This window comes from Aotus nancymaae, unplaced genomic scaffold, assembly GCF_030222135.1.
Source record: "Aotus nancymaae isolate 86718 unplaced genomic scaffold, 86718_ANA_hifiasm-v0.15.2.pri h1tg000015l_0, whole genome shotgun sequence".
Lineage (NCBI taxonomy): Eukaryota > Metazoa > Chordata > Mammalia > Primates > Aotidae > Aotus > Aotus nancymaae.
In genome coordinates, this window is record NW_026988426.1 from 6,985,709 (window position 1) to 7,000,371 (window position 14,663).

Here is a 14,663-nt window from a genome sequence, read left to right on the forward strand (position 1 = left end):
GGAGGCCAAGGAGGGTGGACTGCTTGAGGTCAGGAATTCGAGACCAGCCTGGCCAACATGGCGAAACCCTGTCTCTACTAAAAATACACAAAATTAGCTGGGCATGGTGGTACATGCCTGTAATCCCAGCTACTTGGGAGCTGAGGCACGAGAATTGCTGGAACCTGGGCGGCCAAGGTTACAGTGAATCAAGATCACCTCACTGCACTTCAGCCTGGGTGACAAACCGAGACTCTATCTCAAAAAAAAAAAAAAGTATCCTTTCTAACAGCTGCTATTCATTTTCACTGTTGTAGATTATGCACTGTAGTTTATTTCATAATTTATTAATTCTCCTGTCTGATGAACACTTGAGGATTTCCAGGGTTTTGCTGTTACAATTTTACTATAAACATTCTCTAGTTGTCTACTGGCAAGCATATGTGAGAATTTCTCCACTGTCTACACCTAGGAGGAAGACTTGTTAAGACTAGATCAAGAGTCAGCACACATTTTCTGTGAAGGCCCAGATAATATTTTAGACTCTGCGGGCCATATGGTCTCCATTGCAACTACTCACATCTGTCATTTTAGCGTGAAAGCAGCCGTAGACAATATGCAAAGGAATGGCTGTGGCTATGTTCCAGTAAAACTTTATTTACAAATCCAGGCAGCTGGCAAGATTTGGACCTCAGAATATGGTTTGCCAATTCCTGATCTAGATGCATAAATTTCCTATTCTAATTGCCTACAAATGCTGCTGCACTGCTCCTTCCTCCCCTGAATATCCCCTGAGGGGATGTGAATCCTGTCTCTGCCTGGTCTATGGACTGGACTGAACGTCCATGTTCAGGAGCATTCAGGGAAAAGAGAATGGGCCTGGGGACGTGCCGGTGGTGGTGCATCCAGCTCTTAATCTGTGACTTTGACAGTCTGGGGGAAGCAAAGGCAGGAAGGGGTTGAGGCAAAGCAAAACACTCACATTGGCTCTGCTGGGCCTTGGTGGGTGGTGGGGCTCTACCTGCCTGGAGGCTGGGGTCTCAGGCTGTAATGTGGTCACCATCACAGAAGCCACTATGAAGTCACTGCTGGGCTATGGGGCAGAAAAAATTCAAACAGGAGATTTTATTTATTTAGGGGTTGTATGATTTCCTTTATTATTTAAACTGCAGTAAAGAAAGCTGAGATGGGCTCTCTAGGGATACTTCCCAGATCCCTGGGTAGTTGTAGCCCTGGCTCCTCCTTAAATGGATTTGGTTTCAAAGACGATCACCTCCGTCATCTCAGATGTCATCGTGCCACTGGTCACCTCCAGCTCCTGGGCTTTCTCCACTTTGGCCTCTATGTTTTGCTTCTCCACCATCTTAGCCACGATGTCTACCTCTCTGTCGTGTGATGTGACCCTTGTTTTTGAACCAGCAGTGGCCCTGAGGCTCCTTAAAAAAGAGCTGATTTTACTGGCTTTCTTACTTAAAGCTCCTGTACTAGATGTGGATTGGTTCTTCCCCAATTTGTGAGTTGTTCTCAACTCTTTCCTGGTGGAACTGTGGCTGGAGCTCTTGCGAGAGGAGCCACGTCCCTTGCCCCTTACCTTGCTGCGCCCTTTTTCTTTTTTGCCATCTCTCGTGTTTTTATGACCGGATATAGACCGGTGGGAGGATGCTTTCTGGGTCTTGTCTCCTGCTGTCCTGCAGTGACTTTCACCTGCCTTGTGGTGACTTTCACCCGCCTTGCGGTGATGGGAACTTTTCCTACTGGGACGTTTGTCCTTCTTTTCTCTTCTTTCCTTTTTTTCATTCCAGGCTTCAGCACTGGGCTGGGAAACCTTCTGGCTTCCATCCCGTTCACTCATGTAGCCTTCGCTTTGCAAGGTGGACACGAGGGATCCCAATGCTGGTCCTTGAGTTCTTTCTGCCACACACTTGCCTGTCGTCATACTGCCTGCAAATGCCGTACTCAAGCTGTTGTCTTGGGAGAGACTGGCGGCCCCCGCCATGGTGGTGGAAGTACCTGCCGAGGAGGGGCTTGCAACACCCACCAAGGCCAAGTTAATACTATCTGAGGATATGTTGGCAGCACCTGCCATGGACTTGCTGGATTCATTTTCTCCTGGATTTTTGATGGCTGCGCCCGCCAGCGCTGTAATCACCTGGTCTGGGCCTGCAGGTTTGGTTGCTGCTATGCTCACAGCGCCTGTTGCAGGACTCATTGCTGCCCCTGCTATTGCCACACCTGCTCTGGGGCCTGTTGTTGTTCCTGCCACGCCACCTGCTGTCCTTGCTGCTGCTCCTTCAGCAGCCTCTGCAGTGCTTGTGTCTAGAGAAGTCGCACTAGCCATTCCATGGGAGGCATGTCGGATTCCCTCTCCTGCAGCATAAGCAGAAGAGGTGGCTGCAGATACATCACAAGGCTTGTGAAGCCCAGTCTCACTCTGATTCCCTTTTCTGTGGAGCTCTGCAGCCTGTACCAAGGAGAGGAGATACAGGTGAGATAGAGATGACTGAAAGAGAGTTCAGAACTGTCTGCTGCTCTCTTATCCTGGAGCAGAACAATTCAAGGGTTTATGATTAGAAGAACCTGGATCGAACGTGGTGGCTCACACCTGTAATCTCAACACTTTGGGAGGCTGAGGAGGGCAGATCACCTGAGGCCAGGAGTTTGAGACCAGCCTTGCCAACATAGCAAAACACCAACTCTACTAAAAATACAAAAAATTAGCCAGACGGAGTGGCACACACCTGTAATCCCAGCTACTCAGTAGGCTGAGGCAGGAGTATCACTTGAACTCAGAAGGCAGAGACTGCAGTGAGCCAAGATTGCGCCACTGTACTCCAGCCTGGGCAACAGAGCGAGACACCGTATCAAAAAAAAAAAAAAAAAAAAAAAAAAGAGAAGAAGAACCTCTAAAATCATCAAGTCTAAGTGTTTTTTTTTTTTTTTTGAGACGGAGTCTTGCTCTGTCACCCAGACTGGAATGCAGTGGCGCTATCTCGGCTCACTGCAATCTCTGTCTCCCAGGTTCAAGGGATTTTCCCCTGCCTCAGCTTCTCAAGTAGCTGGGACTATAGGCGCCTGCCACCACGCCTGGCTAATTTTTTTGTATATTTAGTAAAGACAGGGGTTTTGTCATGTTGGCCAGGCTGGTCTCAAACTCCTGACCTCAGGCGATCCACCCACCTCGGCCTCCCAAAGTGCTGGGATTACAGGCATAAGCCACTGCTTCTGGCCTTAGTCTAAGTCTCACTCTCATTTATTGCCAGGTTCCATCTACAGCACCCCTTCAATGGTCACTCAGTTTTGGTTGAACAATTCCAGTACCAGGGAAAGTACTGATACAACTCCTCGTCCTTGGACACTGTATTTTATACACTTATTTTTGCATGCTCTGCAGGACAGATTTCCCGAAGTGGGATTGCAGGGTCTAGGGATATGCTCACTTTACATTTTGGTGGCTACTAAGATTGTGCATGTGCGTACACACAGGCAGGGTGTACTGACTGACACAGAAATCAGTGCCTGGTAGTCACGGGAGACAGACTGTGACTCAAATGGAAGAAAGACTTCTTCATTGTTAAAAATATTGCACAGCACTTTGGGAGGCTGAGGCAGGTGGATCACCTGAGGTCAGGAGTTCAAGACCAGCCTGGCCAACATGGTGAACCCTCATCTCTACTAAAAAAAAAAAAAATACAAAAATTAGTTGAACATGGGGGCAGGTTCCTGCAATCCCAGCTACTCAGAGGCTGAGGCAGGAGAATCGTCTGAACCAGGAAGGCGGAGGTTACATTGAGCCGAAATCTCGACATTGCACTCCAGCCTAGGAGACAAGAATAAAACTCTGTCTCAAAAAAAATTGCACAAAAAACTGTACAGTCTCCAATTGCAAATTGGAGACTCAGAAGGGTGGGAGAGGGGTGAGGGATGAGAAATTACTTAGTAGGTGCAATGTATATTATTCAGACGATGGTTACACTAAAAGCCCAGACTTCACCAGTATGCAACATATCCACATTAAAAAAAAAAACTACACTTCACCCCTTAAATTTATACAAATAAAAGATCCACAACAAGCCAGGTGCAGTGGCTCATGTCTATAATCCTGGCACTTTGGGAAGCTGAGGCGGGTGGATCACAAGGTCAAGAGATCGAGACCATCCTGGCCAACGTGATGAAACCCCGTCTCTACTAAAAATACAAAAATTAGCTGGGCATGGTGGCGCATGCCTGTAGTCCCAGCTACTCAGGAGGCTGAGGAGGGAGAATTGCTTGAACCCAGGAGGCGGAGGTTGTGGTGAGCCAAGATTGCGCCATTGCACTCCAGCCTGGGTAACAAGAGCAAAACTCCGTCTCAAAAAAAAAAAAAAAAATGTTCCACAGCAAATCAGAACACCTGGGTCGGGGTAAAAAGTGTTCAAGAAAAGGCTGACAATCAGGGTACTGTAGAAAGTATTTCAACCCTGGGTGTGAGGCCAGAGTAACTGATACCTAAGGTCTCTGAAATTCAGCCTTATGGGACACTCTGAAGAGGCCCTCCAACCTCCCAGTGTGCTAAGTCCGCTAGTAGTGGCTCATTTGGTGCTGAGCCCTTGAAAATGGAATACCTTTTCCAGGTGGACCTCAGAAAGCACCAAAGGCTTTGTAGGATTGGCTTTGAACTCCTCCCCCATAAAACCCTGCCCTCTTTTCTCCAGCCTCTAAAGAGGCTTACCAGTAGGCTTTCGCTGTCTTTTGGTGCTGTGTCCCCAGATAGAAGTGTCGGGGTACTGCTGTAACTCTCCACTGGTGGCCTCAGGAGATAGACAAGTTTTTCCCAATAGCTGAAGAGATCTTCCCGGGTGTCAGAAGATGGACACAGCTGCAGATAAAAGGTACGGCCAGTGGCAAGTTTCAGGCGCAGCTGCTGTTTCTCATGATTGTAGATGGAGATCTTCACAAACTTCAAGGGAATTAGTCTCGTGAGCTCTAGAGTCTTGGGGGGCCTGCAACGTCTCCCCTTGGCAAACCAGCCCTGTCTGGCATGCTCTTCACAGACTTTAGCTGGTCGGGCCAGCAGCATGACATCAGGCAGTGGGAGGATGGGGCTGGTGCAGACGATACCCACTGTCACCGTTCGGACACGGTTGTGTACATCAATCACGTCTCCCTTTTTGCTTATCTGAATAAAATCACTCTCGAACACTGGTGCATACTTGAAAATGTCGTACTCTCCTCTCTTGTACAATTGTCGTTGCAGGTCACCCATGGAGGTTCTGAACACATTCATTGAACAGTAGCTGTGGGCCGTGTAATAAGGTAAACAAGATTCATTGTTCATAGTTCTCTACCTTTAAGACAGCTCCACGAGCCACAAATGGAGTCTCTAAGAAAGAGAGGGAGAGAAGGCAACTACCCGTCTCTCTACAGGGCTTCTGCCTAAATCCTCTGGCATCACCACATTTATCCTCTGCTGTCCTTTGTGACCTATACTTATCTCACACTCCTTTGTCCTAGCCTCCATGCAGCTGTCCCCTCGGGTCAGGGTCACCAGCCTCCCCAGCAAAACAAATAAGTGCCTCTACAGGGGAGAAGCTGACCCTGCCGGGGTGTAGGTGTGAGTAGGCTGGGTATTCTTTTCAATCAAAATCCTGGGTTGCACAATTTATGAAGCTATTCTGCTTTTATCAATATCTAGGTTGTTTCCAGTTTTGCTGTTGTTATGGGTACCCTTTCAAGGATCATCTTCTTGCAAAAATATTTTTGCTTCAGCTGAATTACTTCCTGGGGATAAAATCCTGGCCGTGGATGGTGTGCTTGCTAAGGGCAGGGGCGCTGTCTAGATTGCTGGTCTCTGTGTCCCCAGCGTGTAGGTAGCACAGTGCCAGCTGGCACTCAGGAATAGATGCTGAATGAATGATCCCGAGGGACTTCTGCTCCACATCAGAATCAGAGACACATTTGTATGGTGATTTTCAGGATATGGAAGATTTTCTCACTTATTTGCTCATTCGAAGCAGGTTAATTTTTTTTTTTAATGGAGTTTTGCTCTCGTCACCCAGGCTGGAGTAGAGTGACGCAATCTCAGCTCACTGCAACCTCTGCCTCCCAGGTTCAAGTGATTCTCCTGCCTCAGCCTCCCAAGTAGCTGGGATTACAGGCACCTGCTATCAGGCCCAGCCAATTTTTGTATTTTTAGTAGAGATGGGTTTTCGCCATGTTAGCCAGGCCAATCTCAAACTCCTGACCTCAGGTGATCCACCCACCTCATCCTCCCAAAGGGATTACAGGTGTGAGCCACCGTGCCTGTCCAGAAACAGGTTTTTGTTGTTATTGTTGTTTTGCTTTGAGACAGAATCTTACTGTGTCATCAAGACTGGAGTGCAATGGCGCAATCTCAGCTCATTGCAACCTCTGCCTCCCGGGTTCAAGCAATTCTCCTGCCTCATCCTCCTGAGTAGCTGGCACTACAGGTGTGCACCACCACACCCAGCTAGTTTTTGTGTCTTTAGTAGAGACAGGGTTTCACCATATTGGCCAGGCTGGTTTTGAACTCCTGACCTCGTCATCTGCCCGCCTCAGCCTCCCAAAGTGTTGGGATTACAGGCGTAAGCCACTGCGCCTGGCCAGAAGCAGGTTTATTTTTCAAAACATAATTTTAGCGTGAGGAAACTGAGGTTTAGGATTGTCTTGCTTGAGGTCAGAGTGCAGAGCTGGATTCTAGGTCAGAGCTTTTTCTCTTCCTCAAGCTGCCCAGCTCACTGATAATCTCATTCTGCATCAAAGCTGGTGTCATTGGTAGTTATCAATGTGTGTGGGGACTTATTGAGAACCACAGGAATTCTTGGAGGTCTTGAATCACTGTAGGATTTCCCACACTGATAGGTCTGCTGCTTCACTCTTGATGCCTATTTGATAAACCACTGACGTTCTGTTTCTTTTTAAAGCTCTTCTGAGAAATTGTGGCAAAGACATCTTTCTGGAGTTTTTTGTTTTGTTTTGTTTTGCTTTGCACAAGGTGAAGACTCCAAATTCCCCCTCCCCCAGCTAGAGAACTTCTTCTGAAATAAACATACATTCCCCCAAACTCAATGATTACCAGGTAGAGGTCTTGAAATAAACTTCAACCATGAAATGTTATTTTTTTATATCTCCCAGTGCAAACTGCAGAACCTGACACATTGCAGCTTTGCAGTAAATATAAACTTGCTCATGCCCATTGAAATTTATTCTTCCATTTATTTATTCAACAAAATTTAATGAGCAAGTATTTTGTTTGGGACTAGCTAGAAAGTGGAAATGCAAATATAAAGTTTCCTATCTCTGAAAAGCTGAAACATTTTTTACTAAAGATGTTGAATAACTTTTTGAGGAAAAAAAAAAATGAACAAAGTGGCATATATTCTATTATAAGGGAATAATAACTAAACGTCAACACAATTATGTTAAAAAGAAGTTGGAGCTATATATCGATATAGCCATATATTCTTCTCATAAGGTCATTTCTGATGGATAATTAATGAGAGAAATTATCATATTATTGAGAACTTACTATAAGCCAGGCATGGTGCTACCACTATACAATCTTCTAAAATTTTCAATTCTGGCTGGGTGCATTGGCTCACACCTGTAATCTCAGCACTTTGAGAGGCTGAGGCAGGAGGATCACTTGAGACCACAAGGCTGAGATCAGTCTGGGTAACATAGCAAGACCTTCAGCTCTACAAAAAATAAAAAATATTAGCTATACATGGCAGCATGCCTGTAGTCTCAGCTACTCAGGAGGCTGAGACAGGAGGATGAAGCCCATGAATTCAAGCAGCCAGTGAGCTATGACTGAGCAGTGGCTCAGTCCACTGCACTCCAGCCTGGGCAACAGAACAAGATCCTGTCTCTAAAAAAATAAAATAAATGAAAATTTAAATCCTCACAACCCTATAAAATGCTTCTTTTTTTTTTTTTTTTTAATTTGAGATGGAGTCTCACTTTGTCACCCAGGCTGGAGTGCAGTGGTGCAGTCTTGGCTCACTGCAGCCTCCACCTCCTGGGCTCAAGTGATCCTCTGGCTTCAGATCCCCCAAGTAGCTGGGACTACAGACTCATGCAACCATGCCCAGCTAATACTTTCTTTTTTCCTTTTCTTTTTTCTTTGTATTTTTAGTAGAGATGGGATTTTGCCACGTTGGCCAGGCTGGTCTCTAACTTCTGGCCTCAAGTGATCTGCTTACCTCAGCCTTCCAGAATGCTGGGATTACCTGCAAGAGCCACCATGCCAGGCCAGGTTTCTATTTTATAGAGGAAAAATGAAGGCTCAGAAAAGTGACAAGCAGATCGGGCATGGTGGCTCATGCCTGTAACCGCAGCACTTTGGGAGGCCAAGGCGGGAAGATTGCTTGAGCTCAGGAATTTGAGACCAGCCTGGCCAACATGGCAAAATCTCATCTCTACTAAAAATAAAAAAATAAAATAAAATAAAGAAAGAAAAAAGAAAGTATTAGCTGGGCATGATTGCACGAGTCTGTAGTCCCAGCCACTTGGGGGATCTGAGGCAGGAGGATCACTTGAGCCCAGGTGGTGGAGGCTGCAGTGAGCCAAGATTGCACCATTGCACTCCAGCCTGGGTGACAAAGTGAGACCCTGTCTCAAAAACGAACAAACAAAAAAGAAGTTACAAGCAATTTCAGCAAGGTCACATAAGACTAAAAGCATACTGACATCCCAAAATGTGGCAATGGTTAAACTATACTAGCCTAGGTGACACTAATAGGACACAAACATACAAATGCACTGCAGCATAAATTTATCCATTCACTCCCTTAATATAATTAATTGTCTAATTTGTGCCAGATCCTGTTTTAGGTGCAGGAATATAGCAATGGACAAAATAGACAAATATTCTTGGTCTCATGGAGTGTGTATATAGACAGTAAACAAGTAATTTGTTTTCCTAATACCTATGATCTCAATGATAAGCAAGCAAATTAAATGGCATGTCCAATGCAGTAAGCACTGCAGAGAAAAAGTAGGCAAGCAGGATGGGAGTGTGTGTAGGGGAGGGGAAGGTGGTGGTTAAGAAATACTCAACGAGAAGGGTTTTTTGTTGTTGTTACTGTGGTTTAAGAGACACCCAGGCTAGAGTGCAGCGATGTGTTTATGGCTCATTGCAGACTCAAACTCTTGGGCTCAAGTGATCCTCCTGCCTCATCTTCCCAAGCAGCCAGAACTACAGGTGCACACTACCATATCTGTTAGTTTTTAAATCTTTCTGTGGAGGCAGAGTCTTGCTATGTTGCCCAGACTGATCTCAAACTCCTGGCCTCAAGCAGTCCTCCCACCTCAAATCTTCCAAAGTGCTGGGATTACAGGCATGAGCCACTGTGATTGGTCCACAAGTGACTTTGAGTGAAAGAGATCAGGGAGGACGCTGTGAAGACATCTGGGGAAAGAGCCTCTTAGTGAGGGGAGCAGCAAGGGCCAAGACGAGAGCATGCCTTGGCTCACTGCAGGCTCTAACTCCTGGGCTTGAGCCTGGGACGAGAGCATGCCTGGTGTGTTTGAGGAGTTCCCAGCAGGCTACAGTGATGAAAACAGAGTGAATTAGGAGGAGGGTTGTTGGAGATGAGGCTGAGAGGCAACTGGGGTGGTGGTGGATGAGCAGATCATGTTGGACTGACCTTATAGTGCTCTGAGAGGTCTTTGGCTTTGCTCTGAATGGGAGATGATCCAAACCACAAATAGAGAAGATGATTCTGGTCTTCGTATTAAAAAGAGACTGTAGAAGTGCAGGGAAAACAGCAGTAGAGATAGGTAGCTCCTACAAGAGATGATTTGGAGTAAGATGTGTGTGATAGCAGTGAGAGTAATGAGAAGTGATCAGCCACCACACATACTTTGAGGCAACTATTATGTATGCTGATATTGAACAATTTCTAATAAATATTAGCAAGTAAAAAAGCAAGTTGCTGGACCTGGGATACTGGGTACACACAAAAAAAGGAGGTTCCAAAATAGCATATGTGGTATGTCATGTGTTTGTTAATGAAAAATTTAAAGTGTGTGTGTGTGTGTGTGTGTGTGAAAGGAACTGGTAACAGGAGCTATCTTGGGTCAACTTGCTGTCTCAGGGAAACTCTGTGAATATATACTAAACATTACCAAACTATACACTTTCGATGGATGAATTTTATGGTCGATAAAACATATCTCAATAAAGTTATTGAAGATAATAGACAGCAATACTTCAGTTTTATGGATCCAATCCCATGTCTTCCTTCATTCTCTTAGATAATTAAATAATCCTTTGGCAGGCATGTTAAACAAGGCTTTAATATGACATCAGAAGTACATAGTGTCTGCTTTACTTGATTTTTATTTACAAATATTGGGTAATTTTTCTTGACTGGAATGTGGCAGAGCAGGTATAAGCTAGAATTGTAGAGAGCTTACAAACGAGTAGAACACACATGGAAGAAACAGAGAAAACAGGAGGACAAGTAAATACATGGTAGGGTGATAACAAATTAGTTGAATGAATGGTGACCCTAATACCCTTTACCACTATATTCAAAACCAACAATAATTGTTTCTTAAGAAGAAAAATGATCAAAACCACAATTCTAAAGACAGTTTTGCGTACATTTTAAATTAACCTAAGGTTGAATAGCTGTGAAGAGTGGCAACACAAAACAGTGTATACGAGGCACTGAGTATATGCAGACGTACAAGATTATACATGGCTGAAGTCTAAACGTGCATTGTGGGAAGTGGTTTCAAGTCAATAACTTTTATTCTTCATCTATGATTTTGAAAAGCAAGGTAGACAGCTATAATTAGCCTTTTCAAAGAGTGTGCAGCCCAGGGGAGCACTGCGAGCTAGGCAGGATGTGAGGGTGGGGAGATTTCCATACCATACACAATATGTACTGGCTGGGTAAATCCCCTGGCCTAAAATACAATCCACAGTACTTTTATGTCAGTGCTGCTGAGCCGAGGTGGCGTGGGCTGAGCTGCGGTCAGCCTCGGGCACCTAGGACTTCAGGAAGCCAACCTGATTTCTGCCTTACCTTCTGGCTCCGAAAAGACCATAGTCGCCTAACTCTTACCCTGAGGGCCAGTATGCAAATCAGCCTGCCTCTTCCTTGGGTTGAAAAGGAAAATGAGCTGGTATACATACAAAAAAGAAGTCGGACAGGCGATCAAAATAATTTTCTCAACATTATGATCCAACTAGCGCCCCCTGTCGTTCCCCTCCCATCTCCCGCCCCTGTGTTGCTTCTTTCTGGCTCGGCCTGTTTGGCCCCACTCCCAGGCCGAATCCTTCCCAGCTCACACGGCTTAGGACTATTCCCTTTCTCCGATTCCTGTTTTGCTCTGTTTACAGATCATGAGATGTTCTCCCTCCGTTTATCTATTTAATGTTACACTGAAGAAAGTTGCAGCTAAATTCATACACATAGACACACACACATAATAAAACACTTAACATTGAAGATAAAAATGAAGATCAGGCCAGGAACGGTGGCTCACGCCTGCAATCCCAACACTTTGGGAGGCGGAGGCGGGCGGATCACCTGAGGTCAGGAATTCAAGGCCAGCCCGGGCAACATGGTGAAACTCCAGTCTCTACTGAAAATACAAAAATTAGCCTGGCTTGGTGGCGGGCACCTGTAGTTCCAGCTACTCCAGAGGCCGAGGCACGAGAATCGCTAAAACCCAGTAGGCAGAGGCTGCAGTGAGCCGAGATCAGCCACTGCACACTCCAGCATGGGTGACAGATCGAGAATCCCTCTCAAAAAAAAAAAAAAAAAAAAAAAAATCAGAAATTGTCTGCAGGTAGAAGGACGTAACTGATCCAGGAGCTAAGATAAAATGATTATTCTAAGTAAATATTAAATTTAACTCTGAAAAAATACTGGAAGAATGTAAAATAAATATTAACATTAATTATTTCTGAGGAGTGATATTAGATGTAATTTTTATTTATTTGCTGGTCTACTCCTTCCACCAAGAATATATTTTACTTTTGTCACCAGAAATATATATATTTCAAAAAAAAATTAGCTCTAAGTTTACCAGCCACTTCAGTTATCATTGTCTTCTATGAATCAAACCAACAATTCTGACAAAGGACATATTTTTCCTTTATTTTAAATAGGAAAGTAAAAAATCCTTCCATTTTATCATTTTTTAAATTATGTAAATTAAAAAGTGAAACATCTCTGTACCTTTCTAGTTTCATTTGCTGGCATTTTGATATACAAACTTCCTGATATCACCATGTGCATTTACATATACATTAATAGAAACACAAAATATACCTGGAAAAGGTACAGAACAATATGTATGGCTTGTATGTAAAAACAAAAAGTAAAAACACAAAAGCCAAATGTATTGTTCTGCACCTTTTCCGTGTTAACAATATATCCTGAAGTTTTTTAGGTTGATACATTATGAATATACATTATTTGTTTCTGTAACCTTGCACTGTAAGGATGCCCCGTAGATTATTTTACTTGTCTCTCATTGATGCACAGATAGTTTCTATTACAAAAAAATACTGCAATAAACATCTGGTACAGATACCTCTCTGTGCTCATGCTATTTTCCCCCCTTAGAATTGGTAGCTCTAGCAAACATAAGGTGCTACTGTCGTTGTTGTCGTTTTCAGAAGAAAGAAGTTATGTATTTACCAAAACATTCTAGGTATGACTCTTAAATGGATATTAATAAACCTGATTAAGTTTGGACAGGAACCACAAGGAAATCAAAGGGCTTCAAAGCCACATCCTGAGAGGACAAACTGAAGGACCTCTTTGGCCTAGACACAAGAGGGCCCTGGAGTTATCCAAAGGGCAAGCCCCTGGACTAGAGAAGGTTGGAGTTGTAGGACCTCAAGCGATAAAGCAATGAAGACGAGTTTTAGGGAATAGTAAGAGTGCAATCATTTATCAATGATCCAGCAGCCGTTCCCCTTCCTCTAGTGTTCCTCAGAGAACCATCCCTCCCCGATCTGTGGATAGGCAGGTCTGTGTGGTTGGGTAGAGCTGACTCCACGCCACCCTCAGATCCAGGAGTGGGTCCAGACCTGGAATGAGTCAACTGACTATTCCATTGCCTTGGCTCTAATGATTGAGGTACATGTGAGCATGTCATCTGAGCTAGGCCAATGATTCAAAATTCTGGGACTTTTACTGGAACTATGAGGAAAGGGATCTACCTCCACTGATAAGATGTCAGCCCAGCAGCCACTTCGCTGCCATGGAGGACAGCGTGCCCATGCATGAGACCAGCCCAGAACTGAGAAAGGAAAACCAAAACCTCTGATGTCGTCGTTAAATGCCAGGGGACCCAGCAGTGCCAGGTTGAACCGATTTTTTCTTTGTTATAGAAATTAGGTTAAATTAGGTTTTTCCAGCCCAGTTTCAGTTGAGGCCCTAAGGCCCTATATTAATATGATAAAGGGAATGAAGTACCTCCATCTACACTTGATACATTAAGAGGCAAAACAGGTTCTGCCAGTAATAGTGTTTGCCCACCTTCAGCCTTTAGAAAACAAGGCACGAAAAAGCAAGAGAGAGAGTGTTGGGGGCTGCGCATTTCCTCTTACCACCAGCCCACAGGGGAAGGCAGGTGGGTGTGTGTCTACCAGAAGCCAACCAACAGGGACTTTAAGAGACTTCTCGGTGAGCTTGGTGTGAGTCTCAGAGTTTTGCAGCTATAAGGACTAGTGTCTAAATCTCACTTGGAGAAATGTAATGGTGAAAGCTTGTGGAAGAGCTACTATTTGGTGTCAGAGGGAAAGGGGGCTCTACTTGGGGCAAATGGTATGCCCATCATTGGCTGGGAAAGGAGGCCTGAGTCTTCCAGTAGAGGCTGAGGCAGGAGAATCACTTGAACCCAGGAGGTGGAGGTTGCAGTAAGCAAGGGAGGGAATAAGTGGTGTGTGGTTCAGTTTCTTTTTTCTTTATTTGAGATAGGGGTCTCACTCTGTCCCCCAGGCTGGATTGCAGTGGCACAATCTTAGCTTACTGCAACCTCCACCTCCTGGGTTCAAGCGATTCTCCTGCCTCAGCCTCCCAAGTAGCTGGGATTATAGGCACCTACCACCACACCCAACTAATTTTTGTATTTTTAGTAGAGATGGGGTTTCACCATGTTGGCCAAGCTGGTCTCAAACTCCTGACTGCAGTGATCCACCCACCTCAGCCTCCCAAAGTACTGGGATTACAGGCATGAGCCACTGTGCCCGGTTCTTTTTCCTTTTTATTTAATAGAAACCGTTTTTCTGTGTTTTGCCCAAGCTGATCTTGAACTCCTGGGCTTAAGTGTTCCTCCCAGCTCAGACTCCCAAAGTGCTGAGATTACAAGTGTAAGCCCCCATACCCAGCCTCTGTGGTTCATTTTCAAGGAATTTCAGCCAAGAGGACAACCTAGTGGGCAAAGGAATCCCGACTGGGGGGAGGTGGAACAGCTGAATCCCAAGGGCTGAGGGTTGGGCTCGTTGGCCAGGGAGAGTGGCACCTCCTACATCAGGGGAACAGTTGTCAGAACCTTCAGTTGAAAAATCTCTGAAAACAACAAAGCACATGAAACACGCAAGAAAAAGCAGCAATTGTGCCTCCACCACATCCCAAGGACATCATCCCCAGGTTACTGCTGCAGCTTCATGACTGCTGCACCATTTGCCCCTCTTCCTTTTGCCCTCCAGCCTG

The 14,663-nt window shown here is 45.0% G+C and overlaps 1 protein-coding gene across 1 annotated transcript; it reads right to left on the reverse strand.

The window, feature by feature from the left end:
• Nucleotides 1-1,113: 1,113 nt before the first annotated feature.
• Nucleotides 1,114-5,293, reverse strand: GARIN3 (golgi associated RAB2 interactor family member 3). Its single transcript, XM_012455605.3, has 2 exons — nucleotides 4,688-5,293; nucleotides 1,114-2,440 (listed from the first exon to the last, which is right to left on the reverse strand). Exons 1-2 carry the CDS (start codon nucleotides 5,291-5,293, stop codon nucleotides 1,223-1,225), a joined length of 1,824 nt encoding a protein of 607 aa, XP_012311028.2. The 3' UTR covers nucleotides 1,114-1,222.
• Between the last annotated feature and the right edge of the window lie 9,370 nt (nucleotides 5,294-14,663).